This window comes from Perognathus longimembris, chromosome 2 (assembly GCF_023159225.1).
Source record: "Perognathus longimembris pacificus isolate PPM17 chromosome 2, ASM2315922v1, whole genome shotgun sequence".
Taxonomy (NCBI): Eukaryota; Metazoa; Chordata; class Mammalia; order Rodentia; family Heteromyidae; genus Perognathus; species Perognathus longimembris.
The window spans coordinates 151,362,522-151,380,760 of record NC_063162.1 but is presented as its reverse complement, the minus strand read 5'-3'; the positions used below and the strand labels follow the sequence as shown (position 1 = coordinate 151,380,760).

Below are 18,239 nucleotides of genomic sequence, written 5' to 3'. Positions count from 1 at the left end.
CTATGCCAGCTTTCCGCTCCCCCGAAACCTCCTATGGCTCTAAATTTAATAAACGACGGCGAGTCCTCCGAGACGAAACCCCGAGGGAAGCCGGGTGACGACGTTAACCGTTTCCACGGTTCAACCATTTCCAGACACCGTCTCTCCTGTAGGGTAGGCTCCGGGAACCAGTCCGTCCCGGTGGGAGACGGGGCCGAATGTTCGGGAACACCTTGGCTGGGGGCGGGGGGGGGTGGGGAAGGGGAGGGCGGGGCAGCCCGCGCGCGAGAGAGAGCAGGCCGCCCTCCCCACCGGGGCGCGCGACCCAACCCGGGGGACCCCGGCGGACGGGGAGAGCGGCGCCCGCGGGGCGGGGCAGCGGGGACTCCCCGGGGGCCCTCCCACCCCCTCCCCGGAGGCCCTCCCACCCCCTCCCCGGAGGCCCTCCCACCCCCTCCCCGGGGGCCCTCCCCCCCTCCCCCGCGGGTCCGCCGGTCCCCACGCGGAGCGCCCCGGGCGGGCGGCGAGGCCAGGCCGGGCCAGGCCGCAGCCGGGGCCCCCGCCCGCCCGCCCCGCCCCTCTCCACCTGCGCGCCCCGTCCCCGTCCCCCACGGGGGTCCCCGGGCGCCCCGCGTCCTCCGGCGGCGCGTGCTCGCTTTTTGTCTCACGGCTCCGGACGCTCGCGCGGGGTGGTGGTGTTTTAAGAATGACGTCGGAGGCCGCGGCCGGGGCCGCTGCCCGAGAGGCACCCCGTCTCTTCCGCCCCGCCGCCGGCCGCCCGGAGCCGGGGGAGGGGGCGGGGGGGCGAGGGCGGGCGGCCCCCGGGGGGAGGGGGCCGCGGAGGGGCTCCGGGGCCGCACGTGCGCGCACGGCGCGCGGACGGCGCGCGTCCGGGAGCGCTGACCTCCCCCCGGCCTCCCCCTCCCCGGGCCCCGCGCCCCGGATCCCGGATTCTCCGGTCCGCAGCTTGACGGCGGCCCGAGCTCCGGAGGCCGAGCCGCGGCCCCGGCGGCGGCCGCCGCGTCAGAGCGGGCGGGGCGGGCGGGGGAGGGGCGGTGAGGTCAGCCGCGGCGGCGCGGCGCATGCGCGGCGCGCGCCCCGTGAGTGACAGCGGCGCGCCGGGGGCGGGCGGGCGGGCGGGGGCCGGGGCGGGGGCGCGAGGCGCCGCCGAGCGAGCGTGCGTGCGTGCGTGCGTGTGTGAGTGTGTGGGTGGGCGAGACGGCGGTGCGGGGCGCCCCGCGGGAGCCGGGCGCGGGCCTCCTCGCTCGACGGCGACGGCCGTGCGCGCGTGTGTGTGTGTGTGTGTGTGTGTGCGCGCGCGCGGAACGCACACCTGCAAAACTTCCTCCTCACCCGCTCCCGGAGAGCGCGCGTGAGCGGGAGACGAGTGCGTGTGTGTGAGTGTGAGCGCGCGTGTGCGCGCGTGTGCGAGGGGGAGAGAGCGAGCGGCGGGCCCGGAACCCCCGCCACAACTGGGGCAGCTGTCAAAACTTCGCCGCCGCCCGCGCCCGCGCCCGACGGGCGGGCGGGCGGGCGGGCGGACGGCGCGGAGGAGGGGCGGCCCCGGGGCGCGACCCCCGCCCGGGCGAGCGGCTCGGCCGGCGCCCCACGCCGCGGGCGGAGGCCTCCACCCCCCTCCCCCCACCCCCACTCCCCCCCGGGAGGCCACGCCGCCCCGTCACGCCCCGCCCCGCCCCGCGCGGCCCTGCCCCGTCCGGCCCCGCCCCGCCGCCCGCCCGGCCGCTCCCGCCGCGCCCCGCCCCGCCCGCCCGCCCCCGCCGCACCCCGCCCGCCCCCGCCGCGCCCCGCCCCGCGCCGCCGGCCCCGCCCGCCCCGCCCGCCCGCCGCCGCCGCCGGCCGCCCCCCGCCGGCCCCTGCGCGCCGAGTGCGCGCGCCCGCGCCGATGTGTGTGTGAGTGCGTGTCCTGCTCGCTCCGTGGTGCAGCCTCTCCCGGTACCTGCTGCGGCCCCCGGCGCTGCGGGAAATGCGAGAGGCTGAGCCGGGGAGGAGCAACCCGAGCAGCAGCGGCGGCGGCCTCGGTGGCGGCGGCCTCGGCGGCGGCGGCGGCGGCGGCGGCGGGAGGAGCCCCCCAGGAGGAGGACCGGGATCCATGCGTCTTTCCTGGTGACTAGGATGTCGTCGGAGGAGGACCGGGGCGCGGAGCAGCCGCAGCCGCCGCCACCCCCCCCGGAGGAGCCCGGAGCCCCGGCCCCGAGCCCCGCAGCCGCAGACAAAAGACCTCGGGGCCGGCCTCGCAAAGATGGCGCTTCCCCTTTCCAGAGAGCCAGAAAGAAGTAAGTTGAGCGCGAGGGGAGCCAGGCCGGCGGCCAGCGGCGGCGCGGCCCGGAGCTGTCAGGCGCCCGCCCCCGGCCCGGCCCGGCCCGCGCCCCCGGCCCGGTGGGGGCGGGGCGGCGCGGGGGTCCTGCCCGTCCGCCCGCCCGCCCGAGCCCCGGCGGACGCCCGCCCGCCCGCGCCCCGCGCCCCGCGCCCGCCGCCCCGCGCCCCGCGCACTTTACTTTTACTTCGGCCCCGGCCGTGTCCGCGCCGAGCTCCGCTCCTCCGGGAGGTTTCCCGCCGGCTTCCCCGGCGGCCTCGCCGGGCGTGTGGACGCCGGCGGCGGAGCGCGGCCGCGCGGCGCCCGGGACGGGGCCGCTCGGGAGCCGGGGAGCGGGCGGCGCCAGGACCGAGCTGTCAAACGCCGCGGCGGCCAGGTGGTCCCGGCGCGGGGGGGGTGGGGGGTGGGTGGAGGGGTGGGGGAGCCCGAGCCGGCCGGGCCGCCGCCGGGGGCAGCCTTTGTCAACCCGGGGAGGGGGGGGGGTGCTCCCCGTGAACTTCTCCGCACCCCGAGCCCGCGCGTGCTCCCCCGGGGTGAGGGGTGCCGAGGCCGCCCGCCCCCCTCCCCCACCTCCGCCCGGCCCGGCCCGCACTGCTCCGCCCGGCGGGACCTCCGCGCCCCAGGTGCGGCCCCAGGTGCGGTCGGGCCGGCGTGGCGGAGCGGCGTCGGGTGCCCGCTCCCGGGCCGGTTCCCCCCCAGCCCCCCGGAGCAGGCCGAGGGGAGCGCCGGCCGGACTCGCAACTTGGGCCGGGCCGGGGCCGGGACCCGGTTTCGGTCGCGTTTGGCCGGCGGGAGGAGGCGGCTGGAAGCGTGCTTTTCACCGAGTGCCCGCCCGCCCGGCCGGCTGGCTGGCTGCTGGGCAACTTTGCCCGGTACCGGGAGGACCCCGCGGCCGCGGCCGTGGCCGTGCGGGGGCTGCGTGCTGCGGGAGACCGGCGCGTGGCTTCGGAAGTTGTCGGGTGGCGGGCGCTGCTTACTCACGTCGTGGTGGTGGTGGGGGTGCAGCTCTCTCCCCGCGCGGCCGGCCGTGGCCCGCAGCCCCGGGCCGCCCGCCCGCCCTCCCTCCGCGGGGCTCGCTCCGGAGTCGCTCGGCTTCAGGTGCCCCGGCGTGCTGGGTCATTCGTAGTAAAGAGAGTGCTTGCTGAGGCCTGCTAGGTTGGCTTGGGGGTTCGAACCCGTTCGACTCTTGACCGTGCTCCTTTTTTTTTTTTTTTAAATTTTATTTTTTCTTTTCGCCTTGCTGCCTTTCGGCGGTGAGAATGATTCAGGGCCTTGCGTTGCCTCTGCCTTGCGTTGCCAGTCCTTCCAGTCCTCGACTAGCTGGGAGAGATCTTAAAAGAGAAACGAGTAGTGTAGGATGTATACATTATTACATACTCGCTTCTTTGTGATACAAAGTTGCCTGTTTTCTTTCCTGTCGCTTAAATTGAAATACAGTGTCTGGTATAGCATGCCATTAGGACCGAATTGGAATTGGGAGGTGGAGTTTTAAGTAACTTTAGACGTTGCCACTATGTATATGTATATATATGTATATATATATATGTATCCTTCCTTAAACCCACAACGAAGAAGCCATACCAGGATTTTCCTGATTGCTTCCCATTTTTTTGCCACTTGGAAAAGCTTCGCTTTCTGAACCTTAGCGATGACTTTGTGCTTTCGAGCTGCATTTAAATTCTTTCAGAGCAGACATGTCTGTGGTCACATCCCCAGTCCCAGGTGTATGCGTGCGGGCGCGTGCACGCACGAATCTTCCCCTCTGGAGATGAGCTCTGTTTGTTGTATTCCGTGCAACTCTTGTGTTCACCGGAAGAAAGGTGGTTGTGGGGAGTTGACATCTTTATTTTATCTCATTACAAAAAAGGGAAAGGGGGTCCTTTTGAGAGAGAAAAAAATGACATAATCTAACCATATGAAACATCAAAACTTGAAGGGGGTGTTGAGGACAATTCTGTGTCTTTTTTTTTTTGTCAGTTGTGAAAACTAGTACGTTTATTATAGGACAGTGAAGTCTATTGGCTCCAAACTTCTCAGTGAATTCTTTGAAATTAAATGTCTTTTGAAGGGAGTGGGCTCTCCCAAGTGTTTTAGGAACACGCAAGTGGAAACTTACATGTGGAGTGGAAAGCAAAGGGCCGGCCCGATTTTCCATTTGTATCTCTACAGGTATTAGGCACCATGTGGAAAAGACCCTGTAGTTTGGTTGGTTAACACTGAAAGTGAAACTGATGCGTAACAGATGTAATTTAGCTTTGTAATCAATGAAATAGTGTGAAATTAAACAATGTGCTGAAGAAATGAAAATTAATATTTGTGAAATGTAATGGAGGTGAAGGTTTTAAAATTCCCATGAGCCGGTCTCTGGTGGCTCACACTGGTAATCCCAGCTACTTAGGAGGCCGAGATCAGAGGATCAAGGTCCAAAGCCAGCATAGGCAAGGGAAGTCTGAGAGTCTTATTTGCAATCAGCCACCAAAAAGTGGGAAGTGGAGCTGTGGTTCAAATGGTGGGGACTAACCTTGACCACAAAAAGCTCAGGAATATAGCCCAGGCCCTGGGTTCAAGCCCCAAGACAATAACAACAACAAAATGCCCATAGGCACTAATTTAGTGGGTTGTTAGAGATGATGTCTTATAATACTGTTTTGGTGTGTTTTTTTTAAGTAGATTTGTGAATTTGTCTTTGGATTAGCAGTTAATTCTCCTTATGTTTGAGTTTTTCATAATTAGGTAAATAAATTTTTCTTGTTTTATAGTTCTAGGTGACCTGTGTGTTGTATTTAGAAAGCATGGGCTGTGTAGTTATAGGTTTTACATTAACTACGATTAACTGAAACTTATATTTATTACCTAAAATCAAGAATGTTGAACTCAAGCTGTTCCTTTTTAGAGTCAGTTTGAAATGTAGGTATGTAGATAGGGACTTCCTGTTGTATAAATGTCAGGTAGAACAGTGAAATTTACTTTTGTCTAGAGTCCCTCCTCACCGGTAAAGACTCTAATTACTTGGTTGTTTGGAGTAGCTCACAGTCTTTTTCCAGAGGCTCAGGTCTACCCGCTGTGGCCGCGCTGGTCCTACACAGTATTGCACATACTAGATGTCTGTTTTTCTGTGAAGGATACTTTTTTTTTTTCCTGAAACTTTGGTTTTATTTGCTTCTCCTTAGATGAGCATAACTAAATTGCAAAGCCCAGGGAAGCGTTTACCAAGTTGGTGTGAGGCTTGGGGTGGGTGGGGCCCGGGGGGGGGGCGGTGGTTCTGAGGCATTGTCCTTCCTTGGCCCTTTTGCCAGAACTACTTTTCCTCTCATAGCACATTTGCTTATTAGAGAGTCATCTTGAGTAATATTGTTAGGGAAAATTAGGCACATCCTGCAGTGTCATGCAAGGGACCAGGAAAACATGGCTACAGAGTTGTTGTCTCTTGTTACTTTCTATTTGTTGGGCTTTTCTCTTTTTAGCAGTTTCTTGCCACTGCAGTTGAAAAATAAATGTTAGAAAACTGCTCTTAGTAGTAAGTATGCAATGTACCAAAAAGATTTTACTGGAGTTACTATTGTTCATGTTTTTTGAGCAAATGCATTTTTCCCCCCTAAGTTTTCTAACCCGGCTGGCTTTGAGTTGAAATCTTCAGATCTCAGCTTCCTGAGTAGGATTATAGGCATGAGCCACTACTGAACAATTTTTTAGTTTGCCTGTCTTAATTTTATTATTATTATTTTTGTTTATGTGGTACCAAGGAATTGAACCCAGGGCCTCAGGCATGTTATGCAAGCTTTCTACCACTAAGCAACTCTCCTAACCCAACACTTCTTGTTTTGTTTTGTTTTGTTTTTGCCAGTCCTGGGGCTTGGGACTCAGGGTCTGAGCACTATCTCTGGCTTCTTTTTGCTCAAGGCTAGCACTCTACATCTTTAGCCACAGCGCCACTCTGGCTTTTTCTTTTTTATGCGGTGCTGAGGAATGGAACCCAGGGCTTCATGCATGCTAGGCAAGCACTGTACCACTAAGCCACATTCCCAAGCCCATTCTAACTGGTTGTGTGTGTGTTGGTACTAGAACTTGAACCCTGCTCTAGCTTGCCTTTTTTACACATCCTGTTCCTCTACCACTTGAGCCACACTTCTACTTCCAAATGGAGAGTTTTGAGGGTTACTGGTGTCTGGCACATACAGGCACCTAAATGTTCTAGTTGAAATCAAGATGGTCAGTACTGTCAGTCTCTCTCTGGCCAATACTACCAGCTTCACTCTTTTGTCAGGAAAGGGTTCTCTGACCTGGCATCACTATAGTTTACTGCTGTCTAACTTCCAGGCATTTCTAACATGTTAGATTATGATGTTTTTCCTTCCTTCCTTTCTTTTTTGGTCCGAGACTAGGATTTGAATTTGCTGTTTGCTTTTGCTTATCGGTTGACACTCTACCACCTGAGCTACACATCCAACCCCTATGATTTTTTTCCACTTTATTTAAATTTTATGTATTTAATTCTTAGTAATGGGGCTTGAACTAAGGGCCTGGGCCCTGTCTCTTAGTTTTTTCACTCAAGGCTAGTACTGTACCACTTTGAGCCACAGTACCACTTCAGATTTTCGAGTGGCTAATTGGAGAGAAGAGTTCCATGGACTTTCCTGTCTGGGCTGGCTTCACACGGTGATCCTCAGATCTCAGCCTCCTGAGTAGCTAGGATTATAGGCGTGAGCCACTGGCACCTGGCTAAATGTATGAATTTCTTTACATTTGAACATCACAGTTTAAATTTCTATCCTGGAAATTGTAATTTATGAAATTGCATTATCTCATTGAATTCCTTGATATCAGATTTGTAATCAGTTTTCAGGGGAGAGAAACCACACAGCTTTATCCCCCCTCCCCCCTTTTTTTATTTTTAAAACTAAAACTACTTGCTGTTCTCTAGGCCATAGTCAGGTTTCTCTGGTCAGGTAGTGGTTGCCCAGTCATCTACTTACAAGTGAGCTAAAAGTTAGGTCTGAAAACCAGATGCTTGCACCTATAATCCTAGCTCTTCAGGAGGCTGACATGGGAGAGTCATGGTTTGAAGCCAGTGGGGGCAGGAAAGTCTGTGACACTCCAATTAATCTCCAATTAACGACCCCCCCCCCCAAAAAAAAAGCCAGAAGTAGAGATGGGGCTCAAGTGATTGAGTGTTTGCCTTGAGCAAAAAAACAAAGGTCAGGGACAGTAGTAAGTAACCAGGCCTTGAGTTCAAGCCCCAGGACCAGCACAAAAAGAACTAAGGGGTTTTCGTGGAACTTCACAAAGTAAAAATGGTCAGTTGTTAGGTACAAAGATCATTAGATGCTCTCTAAAGTTGGAGTGGTGTGAGGGACACTTGATAGACTATTAGGTTACTTGGCTTGAATACCATTTTTAGCTTTCATGGAAGTTTTCTTTTTTCTCTCCTTGTGTATACTCCCCAATCCCCTTTACATTGCTAGCAGTTGAACCCAGAGCCTCTCTGTAAACACTCTACTACTGAGCTACATTCTCCACCCTGGAATATACAGGGCCTTGCACTTGTCAGGGAAGTGCTCTTCCGCTGAGCTAAACCCCCAACCCCTGTGTTTCTTTTTTAAAGTTTATTTTCCATATTGTTTTGGCTTGTTTTTATCTTTTAATTTCAGTAAGCTGATTAATCCTTCTTCCTTTAAAAAGATTCTTTATCATGTTTGTGCTGCAGTGGCTATTTTCAGAACTTCTTGTAGAGATAAGTTGCAGAAATTATGGAGTGAAATAGGAATTTTTTTTATAATGGCCCTTGCATATATGCTGGTAGTTACTGTGAAAAATTCAGTAGAAAGACAAATCTTGAGTTAAGAATCAGAAGTGTAAAGGGATGGAAAAACAGGTTGTAAGATATCACAAGAAATGTACACACTGCCCTACTATGTAACTGCACCCTCTTTGCACAACACCTTGTAAAAAAATTTATGTTCAATTAATAATAAAAAAAAGATTAAAAAAAAAGAATCAGAAGTGTAAATCTATTTACTTGCAGTATTTGAGGAACTTAGGAGCACATATTAAGAGAATGACACAGCTTATTTTAGACTTGTAATATTTTAGAAAGTGTCTCATATAAAAAAAAAGATGGGACTGTTGTTTCACTTTGCTGCTGCTATTGTATGATGGCAGGAATAGTTACATATGATGCCTCTTTCTAGAATGTTTTGAGCTGTCCTGGGCTGATGTTTTGCTGCCTCTTATGTCTTTCACTTGGCCTTTGTTATTCACAGAGCATCTAAGTGCTGAATATGTGCTAGAATGGACAGTCAACTGCAGGAAGATTCCCTTTGGCCAAGAGGAGTCCTCAAAGATTTGAGGAGAGTAATAACTTGAATTAGGCCTTGAAGGATGGAAGGATGGTGCGATCTAGTCAAGTAGATTGGGAAGAAAATGAGTGTTTGGGTAAGCAGTGAGACTAAAATTGCTGAGGAGGGAAATTAGGAGATGTTTTCCTAGTGGAGTGTGCCTAGAGTCGAGGCTTACTTCAGGGGATAGGACCAAGCTGTGATACTACTTGAATAGCAGACTAAGGAGTTTGGCTTTATCCTCTGGTTAGGGTTATCAGCTGCTTATGGGGACTAGGTATGCAATTTAAATGAATTAAAGGTCACTTGTAAGATTTGAGTGACAGATGACATGGGTAGGGACCCCAAACACCTTTGGAGAGTCTTCAGAGTCATTGTGCTTTTTCTTAGGGTGCAATTACTACTCAATTCTGGTTAGTGGTTGCTTTGTAAGATGCTGTTTCTGTAATTTGTCGATTTTTCAGCAGAGGCTGGAAACTTGGATAGGACCAGAGGGCAATGAATTCTTTTCTGTACAGATGTCCCTAATGTAAAGAAAAAGAAGAAAGATAAAGCTTTAGCAGCAAAGATCTTATTTATTTCATGTTTTTCATTACAATAAAGAGCCAGAGTAATTCCCTAGAAGTTGTGTATGTAGTAATGTTCTTTAAAAAAATTTTATTCTATTATCAAGGTGATGTACAGATGGGTTACAGTTACATACGTAAAGTAGTGGGTACATTTCGTGTCAAACATGTCACCCCCTCCCTCATTTTTCTCCCACTTTGGCTTCCTCTAATCTTCTCCCCCATCCCTGTAGTAATGTTTCTTTTTTTTTTTTGGCCAGTCCTGGGCCTTGGACTCAGGGCCTGAGCACTGTCCCTGGCTTCTTCCCGCTCAAGGCTAGCACTCTGCCACGTGAGCCACAGCGCCGCTTCTGGCCGTTTTTTCTGTATATGTGGTGCTGGGGAATCGAACCTAGGGCCTCGTGTATCCGAGGCAGGCACTCTTGCCACTAGGCTATATCCCCAGCCTGTAGTAATGTTTCTTACATAACAATTTAAAATTTTCATTACCAAAACTTTGCAGTGTTATAATGGAATTTTTAATACTGTAACTCTGACCAGGGTTTTATTAATTACATTTTCTAAATGAGACTTATTAAAATGGTTTGTTTCTTGAAGTTTTGTGTGTATAGGGCACACAGTGTATGTATGCATGCTGGTCCTGGGGCTTGCACTTAGTGCCTGGGCATTGTCCCTGGGCATTTTTGCTCAAGGCCAGTGCTCTGTCACTTGAGACACAGCTCCACTACCTTTTTTTTGTTGTTGTTGTTGTTTTGTTATTGTTTGTTTTGTTGTGCAGTTAGTTGGAAATAAGAGTCTCACACTTTTCCTGCCTGAGCTGGCTTTGAACTTGGATCTTCAGTTAATCTGCCTCCGTTGTAGCCAGGATTATAGGCATGAATGAGCTAGCAGTGTCCAGCTTCTTACATTTTTTTATACTTTCTTACTTAGTGCCTCACTGCAATCCATTTACATTATAAACAATGTAGTTGTTGATCTCAAGGGATGTTGGTTTTTGTCCTTAATCCCATCTTTCAGTGCAGCCTAGCAGAAAAAAAAAAAATTCCTCTGTTTTCTAGTCTTTGGTATCCTGGTGTCTTGCTTGTATATTTAAAGTAAGCAACCAGTTATATACAAAATGATAAAATGAAACAAACAAAGTATATGTTTTACCTTGAAGTTGTTACCGTTGCATTGTTCTGTTAGACTTGAAGCATTTGGTTAGTATGGCCAAGATATTCTCTATGTTTGACTCATGTACTTCAAGCCATAGACTAAATGAGTTAGATGAGAACTCCAAGAAAAAAATCATTTATTTACTCAGGGCCTCAAACTCTCACTGAGCTTTTTTCTGATGCTCTACCACTTAAGCCACACCTCCACTTCTGCACTTCTGCCTTTCTGCTGGTGAATTGGAGAGAAGAGTCTGCTTGGATTGACTTTAAATCACAATTCTCAGGTCTTAGCCTCTTAGCTAGGATTATAGGTACAAGCCACTGGTGTCTGGCTCCAAGAATATGTCACCTCTCACTTTTTACAGATGTTTGATCTCCAGAGAGCAAAAGAATGTGCTATATGTATGTAATAACCGTAGTCCACTATAGTCTTCTCACCTCGTATCTTGGCTAGTATGAGATACACTTTAGTTATAGAAGGTCGGGGGTAATGAATGATACTTGGCTGGATTTAAGCGTAAGCTGATGAAGGCTAGGCAGCTTGTGCTTTTGGATTCTTGATGGCCCTTAGTTACGGCCATGCAAGAAGCTAGGTCATACTGTCTCTGCTGGAGAAGCGGAGAAGGAGAAAGAGAAGGAGGGGCTCCCAGGCACTGTTCCAGGGCCTCCTCAGAGTTCAGGCCCTAGTAGACTTGCTGGTTGAACACAAATTACAGAAACGACCACCTGGTCAGTGTGGCATAGGAACCACCCAGATGAGCCTAGTGCAGATTGCAAAATCATAAATAAATAAAACGGCGGTTTTAATCGGTTTTGTGGGGTTTGTTGTATAGAATAGTTAATGGAAATAGGTGGCTTTAAGGGACTCTAATTCTTAGGAACAATATATGTGGAATTCATACTATAAAAGTCATTACTGTTTTCAAACATGTTTTACTGAGGTTGTCTTTGTTTTAGCCATTATTTCTCTAAGGTATTTCGAAATAGAGATAGATTATTATTATTATTATTATTATTGCCATTCCTGGGGCTTGAACTCAGGGCCTGAGCACTGTCCCTGGCTTTTGCTCAAGGCTAGCATTCCACCACTTGAGCCACAGCACCACTTCTGCCTTTTATGTGGTGTTAAGGAATCGGACCCAGGGCTTCAATGTGTATGAGGTGAGCACTTTTATCACTAGGCCATATTCCCAGCCCCAGAGATGGATTATTATTATTAAGACACGTTATATTTTAAATGCAGTTATCGGTATAGACTGGACTATAGTTAGTATATAATAGGCAAAAGAATTATGAATATCCACTATGTGGAAAATGATCTATGCCACTGTGGACAGAAATAGGAGGAAGAAAGTGAAGAAAGGGGTCCATTGTCCAAAAAGAAATATACTTAGATGGGTGCCAGTAGCTCACACCTGTAATCCTGGCTACTCAAGGGGCTGAGATCTGAGGATCGTGATTCCAAGCCAGCCTGGGCAGAAAAGTCACTGGGAGACTCATCTCCTATTAACCACTCAAAAACTGTAAGTGGAGCTATGACTCAGGGTGATAAAACTAGCCTTGAGCAAAAGAGCTCAGGGACTGTGCCTACGTCCTGAGGTCAAGTCCCATGACCAACCAAAAAGAAGAAAAGAAAGAAGTGAACCCATTACTTGACTTATGAAATGGTAACCCCTCTGTACAACATCTTAATAATAATGCAATTAAAAATAATTATGAATAAAAATCTAAGCAGATGGTTTCACACTTTTGACTTACACAGTCTGAGGTTTATAGTTGAGCATTATGGACTGTGTGGGAATACCCGTATTCCATTTCTGGTCCATTTACCCATACCTGGGTATGTTAGTAAGGATTAGATTTGTCCTGATGTGGTAGAAAACTCCAGAGTAATAGTGACTTGAAGTGATGTTTATTTCTATTTCATGTCAAATTCTAGAGCTTAAAAGAAAGGCTGGCATGGGACCTCTGTACAGCAAAGTCACCAGGTACTTACTTCTTCGTACCTCACTGCTCAGATGGGAATGGCCTTTGGCCTAACATTCCATGATGGCTACTAGAGCCTCAGTTATTTCATCTGTGTCCCATGAAACACAGTGGAGAAGAAGAGGACAAGATACACCCTTTTCCTCCAAAACAGCCCTCTAAGAAGCACCACGTGTTAGAGCTTGTGTGCAGCTGCCTGGAACATCGTCCCAATGATCACACGGCCTGTGTAGCTGGCAAAGGAGATTGGGAGTGTAGTCCTTCAGCTGAGAAGATGGCCGCTTAGAACAGATTCAATGTGTATTTACTGACACCACATGGGTAATGCAGAAGCAGCCACCAGCCCCCACCACCACAAGCAGTTAATATCCCTGGGCATTATTTTTCTCATGTGTAAGTTAATGATACTGAACCACTTGGGCTGGCAGTTGATTTCATACTGTAGGCCAGACTCAAATTGGTTGGCTATGGCTGCTTTCAGCGTTCTGTTGAATCTTAAGCCTTTACTCTTGATTTGTTTTTGTTTTGGTGCTAGGGATGGAACCTGGGTCCTCAAGTCCTCAGGCACGCTAGGTTACATGTTCTACCAGCGAGATATTTCCCTAGCACCTCCCCTCCTTATTTTAAACCTTGCATAGTGAAGGAAGTAAGGTAAGTATTTATTTTGGGCAAGAGGGAGAAGTAATGGTATACTCTTGCTTTTATATACAATCACTTTTTCTTTCTTTCTTTTTTCTTTCTTCTTTCTCTCTCTCTCTTTCTTTCTTTCTTTCTTTCTTTCTTTCTTTCTTTCTTTCTTTCTTTCTTTCTTTCTTTCTTTCTTTCTTTCTTTCTTTTTTTGTCAGTTGTGGGGCTTGAACTCTGGGCCTGGGTATTGTTCCTGAGCTATTCATATTCAGCTCAAGGCTAATGCCCTGCCACTTTGAGCCACAACAGTCACTTCCTGTTTCCTGATGGCTAATTGGAGATAGGAGTCTAGTCCTGGCTTTGAGCTGTGATCCTCAGATCTCAGTCTCCTGAGTAGTTAGGATTACAGGCATGAGCCACCAGTGCTCAGCCCTCCCCTTCCTCCCCCCCTTTCTTTTTTTTTTTGCGTGGGGCGGGGAGGTTGTGGCTAGGTGGGTCCCTCTGTGCTTTTTAAAAAAAAATTTAATATGCAGGTAGTTCATATCTTGTAATCTTTTCTTTGAAAAATACAGCTCTGCTGATCTTTGGTCTTTTTAAGGGTATCCTACCTGCTTTCTATATTTAAAATGTTAATAAACCACAGTTTCTGCTTTGTGTAGAGCATTCATAACACTGACAATTAGGGTGATATTGAGAAATTCTACAGTTGGTGTATATGTCAGAATATCTATAGATTATGCTGTGGTAACAAACAGTTTTTAGTGGTTCTAATCAAGTGTGAATTCCTTGCTTATTCAGTGTGTATATCCAGGATTGGGCTACGAACTCTACTTTCAAACTGCATCCAGATAGAAAAAAAAGTACCACCTCTATCCTTCCACTGCTGCAGAGATGGAAAAGACCATGGTAGATTTTACTCTGGGTCTTAAATGTATTATCTGGAAGTGCTCATATGCTAGTTCTGTTTATATTTGATAGTTGGAGAAAGTCAAGTGGCAGCACCTAACTGCAAGAGAATAAGGAAGTAAAATCTAGTTCTGGAGAGATAACTGGACATAGTTGGTGAGGAACAACAATAAACACCAAAGAGTAACATTGTTTTAGCCCCAAAATTCATATTTGGCTTAGGAGTATGTTTTGTTACCTGTGGTTAAATGTGGTTCATAGATTATGGTTATTACCACAATTAAGGGTATATATAATATAATATACTATTAAGTATAAAATTTTTTTCTGGAAGTAAAAATAATGTAGGAACTATAGGGTTTTGGACTTGATTCTTCCTATGCTTTCTTTCTCCCACAAACATGGAAGGGAAGCATCAAATAGTAAAATTTTAATGTAGTGAGACCATAGGTGACTTAAAATCAGTTTTCTTCAAAGTATGTTCCAGAAATACATGTTTTAGTCTCAGTTGGGTATACTTGTTTGTTTTCTATTAATTGCCATGGGAAGATGTTTGGCAGAATCATTACCTTAGTGTTCATTAGATAGTAAATACTGAAGAGACAGACTAAAACAAGATTCCCAGTTCTGTACAGTCAGTGAAAAGTGTTGCAGAATGATATGTTGTACAACAGAAAATCGAAAAGTCTGAGAACGAAAAATTTCTTTCAGGGAGCCTTTATTTTTGGCATTACTGGGATTTGAACTCAGACCTTTAATGCTTGCCAGGCATGCAGTCTACCACTTAAGCCATATGCCTAGTCCTTTTTGCTTTAGTTATTTTTCAAGTAGGATCTTATGTTCTTACCAGAATCTACCCCTGGTTCGCGATGTTCCCATGTAGCTGAATTGACAGTTATACACCAGTGTACCTGGCTTGTTTGTTGAGATGGGATCTCTCTAACCTTTTTGCTCTCTAACCTTCTGGCCTTGAACTTGAAGCCTCCTGGTGTCTGCCACCTCTGTAGCTGGTATTACAGGTGTGAGCCACTGGGCCTGGCCTCAGAGTCTTGAAGAATGAAAATAAACTCTGCTGAGAGAACAAGTTGTTGAGGTGGGATAAAAAAATTAGTATTTGGCTGATGATATTGATCACACACCTGTAATACTTACCAGAAGCTACCTTACTTGATGCTTGTAATCAGTTGTAGCAGACCTATTAGTTTTATAGATGAAGTAGCTGTTTCAGGAAAGTCACATAGTTACTTGGTTGTAGAATTTGAATACTGGTATGATACTCTGACCCTGGCCTTGGCTTTTAAGGAAATTTTAGTTCTACTCAGGTATGGTAGCTCATGCCTGTAAATCTTAGCTCCTTGGGAGGCATGTATTGGGAGGATCATAGTTTGAGGCCAGGCTGGGGAAAAAAAGATCCCTATCTTGGTGAATAGAAAGGGATGGTGGTGTACGTGCGTGGTCATCCCGGCTCTGTGGAAAGATGGCAGCCCATGCTGGCCAGGAAGAGTGTGAGACCCTAACCAAAAAATGAAAGCGCAAAGAGCTGAGGGTGTGCCCCAGATGGCAGAGTGCCTGCCCTGCCAGTGTGAGGCTCTGAGTTTAGCTTGCAACAACATGCAAGAAAATAAAGTGCCCTGTGATGGAGAGAAGGAGTGAAGATTTCTTTCTGTTCAAAACTGGATTCTTGAAGAGAACAGTTGGGAAAGCAAACCACATCCCTCCTTTTTTACTAGGAAAGCACTGAAGAGATGAAGTTTTGAAAACACAAAAATTAGGACATATTTATTACGCTAAAGTATGGATTGTGTCATCTCCATTTTCCCTAAACACCAGAGAGCATACATCATAATAATTGAGCACACAATATAAATTGATACATGCAATTAGTTGTCCTCAAAAGGGCTGTTCCAGGTCTCAGTTTGGGAGTGCTTAAAAACCCCCACTCTTAACTGACCTTTATTAAAGTTATCAATAAGCAACAGAGAGAGTTGCTTCGTAGTGTGGAAGACAGGACTCCTATGGCCCCAGGACTTCCTTTAGGGGAAAACATTTGATTTGTCTCTATCTGAACTCTAGCAGAGGCTCCACCTCCATTTTTACTTAGAGTAACACTACTCGGGTTCCTCATTCGAGAAGATGTTTCTGAATTGAATATTGAAGTTTTTACCATCACGTGTCTGTTCAAACTGCATTTCAAGCTGGAAGGAAGGGCGAATGGTGTGAGGAAGGACATGAAATTTTGCTGCAGACCAAATGATTCTCCAAAATATGGAAACAGGGCTGGGAATGTGGCCTAGTGGTTGAGTGCTTGCCTCGCATACATGAAGCCCTGGGTTCGATTCCTCAGCACCACATATATAGACAAAGCCAGAAGGGGCGCCGTGGCTCAAGAGGTAAAGTGCTAGCCTTGAGCAAAAAGAAGCCAGGGACAGTGCTCAGGCCCTGAGTCCAAGCCCCCAGGACTGGCAACAGACAAAACAAAAAAAAGAAAACAAAATATGGAAACAGTTCACCATGGACTCAGCAAGCCTTCACCAGAGTAGCGGGGCCAACGAAGGTATTCTTTTATGGGTATTGTCGTATTTGAAGACTGGGAGATGTGGGTTCACACCTGTGGTTTATGGGTGCCTCTAAGAAGGCATATTGACAGTTGTTGTTTTGTTTTTTTGTGCCATTACTGGGGCTTGAACTCAGGGCCTGGACACCATCCCTTAGTTGTTTTTTTTTGCTCAAGGATGGCACTCCACCACTTGAGCCATACCTCTACTTCTGGCTTTTGGCTGGTTAGCTAGAGATAAAGACTCTGAGATTTGTCTGCGTAAGCTGACTGAAGACTGTGATTCTTTTTTTTTTTTTTTTTGCCAGTCCTGGGCCTTGAACTCAGGGCCTGAGCACTGTCCCTGGCTTCTTTTTGCTCAAGGCTAGCACTCTGCCACTTGAGCCACAGCGCCACTTCTGGCCATTTTCTGTATATGTGGTGCTGAGGAATCGAACTCAGGGCTTCATGTATAGGACACAAGCACTCCTGCCGCTTGGCCATATTCCCAGACAGCCCCCCCCCCCCCCGCCCTTTTTTTTTTTTTTTCCCAAAGCCCGCTGGACAGTAAAGCCCATGAAACTCTTATCTCCACTTAACTACCAAAAAAGACCAGAAGTGGCACTGTGGCTCTAAAAAGCTCAGGGACAGTGCCCAGGCCCTGAGTTCAAGCTCCATAACTGACAAGGAGGAAAATGATAACCTTAAAACTTTCTTAATTTATTTTCAACTAAACGGTCACAAGTTTCAGTACTTAATTAGAAAGTTCGTAGGAAAACTTTGTTATGGCATTGAGAACTAGGAACTGCCATTCTATAAAAAGACTTTTGCAAATTATGTTAGAGTACAGATAAAGGAAGATGATACTGCGGGTTGCTCCAGCAGCTTGGTGACTGGTTTTTCAACAGTCTGGGGCTTGAACTCAGGGCCTGGGCACTGTCTTTGAGCTTCTTTTGCTCAAGGCTAGCATTTCTGCCACTAAGCCATATTCTCAGTCCATTTTTTTTTTTTTTTTTAAATAAAGGTGGTGAAGGATGGGGATGGACCCAATTGTAAAGCTTTTTGTCAGTCGTGGGGCTGGAACTTTGGGTGCTGTCTCTGAGCCTTTTTTTTCTGCTCAAGGCTAGTACTCTACTACTGTGGACCACAGTTTCACTCATGGTTTTCTGGTGCTCGCCTTGTATACATGAAGCCCTGGGGTTCGATTCCTCAGCACCACATATATAGAAAAAGCTGGAAGTGGCGCTGTGGCTCAAGTGGCAGAGTGCTAGCCTTGAGCAAAAAGAAGCCAGGGACAGTGCTCAGGCCCTGAGTTCAAGCAAAACAAAACAGACAAACAACACCCCCCCCCCGAAAAAAAAAAAGAATCTACAAGAATTTTCTGCTTAGACTGGCTTTGAACTTAGCTCCTCAGAGCTCAGCCTCCCGAGTATCTAGGATTACAAGGCATGAGCCACCAGTGCCCAGCTCCAGTTGTAGAATTGTTTCCCTCCCCCCCCCTTTCAAAGTTATTCATATGAGGAATGACTCCCCTCACCTCCTGTTTTATACCAGTACTTGGGCTTGCTCTCCTTTTCACTTTCCCCACCAAGACTTAAGTCACTCATCACTTCCAGCTTTTTTTAATTGGAGTTAGGAGACTCACAGGTTTTTCTGCCAGGGCTAGCTTTGAACCTTGATCCTCAAATATCAGCTCCCTTGGCAGCTAGGATTACAGGCAGGAGCCGTAGGGTGTCCTTGCTCTTTCTTTCTTTTTCGGAATATGACCTTGTCTTACGTTTTTCTTGAGTCTTTCCCTCATCACTCCTTGATTCCTCC

At 48.8% G+C, this 18,239-nt stretch overlaps 1 protein-coding gene across 12 annotated transcripts in view; it reads left to right on the top strand.

Annotated features, from left to right (window-relative positions):
- Positions 1 to 1,897: 1,897 nt before the first annotated feature.
- Kmt2c (lysine methyltransferase 2C) overlaps positions 1,898 to 18,239 on the top strand; it is a 204,872-nt gene continuing 188,530 nt past the window's right edge. For 10 of the 12 annotated variants that reach the window (XM_048340504.1, XM_048340505.1, XM_048340508.1 and 7 more), the window contains exon 1: positions 1,902 to 2,273. In XM_048340504.1, the coding sequence (XP_048196461.1) occupies positions 2,113 to 2,273 (161 nt within the window). In that variant the 5' untranslated portion in view covers positions 1,902 to 2,112. Of the gene's footprint in view, positions 2,274 to 18,239 lie in introns of all 12 variants that reach the window. The other 2 variants (XM_048340506.1, XM_048340501.1) reach the window with 1 other exon arrangement.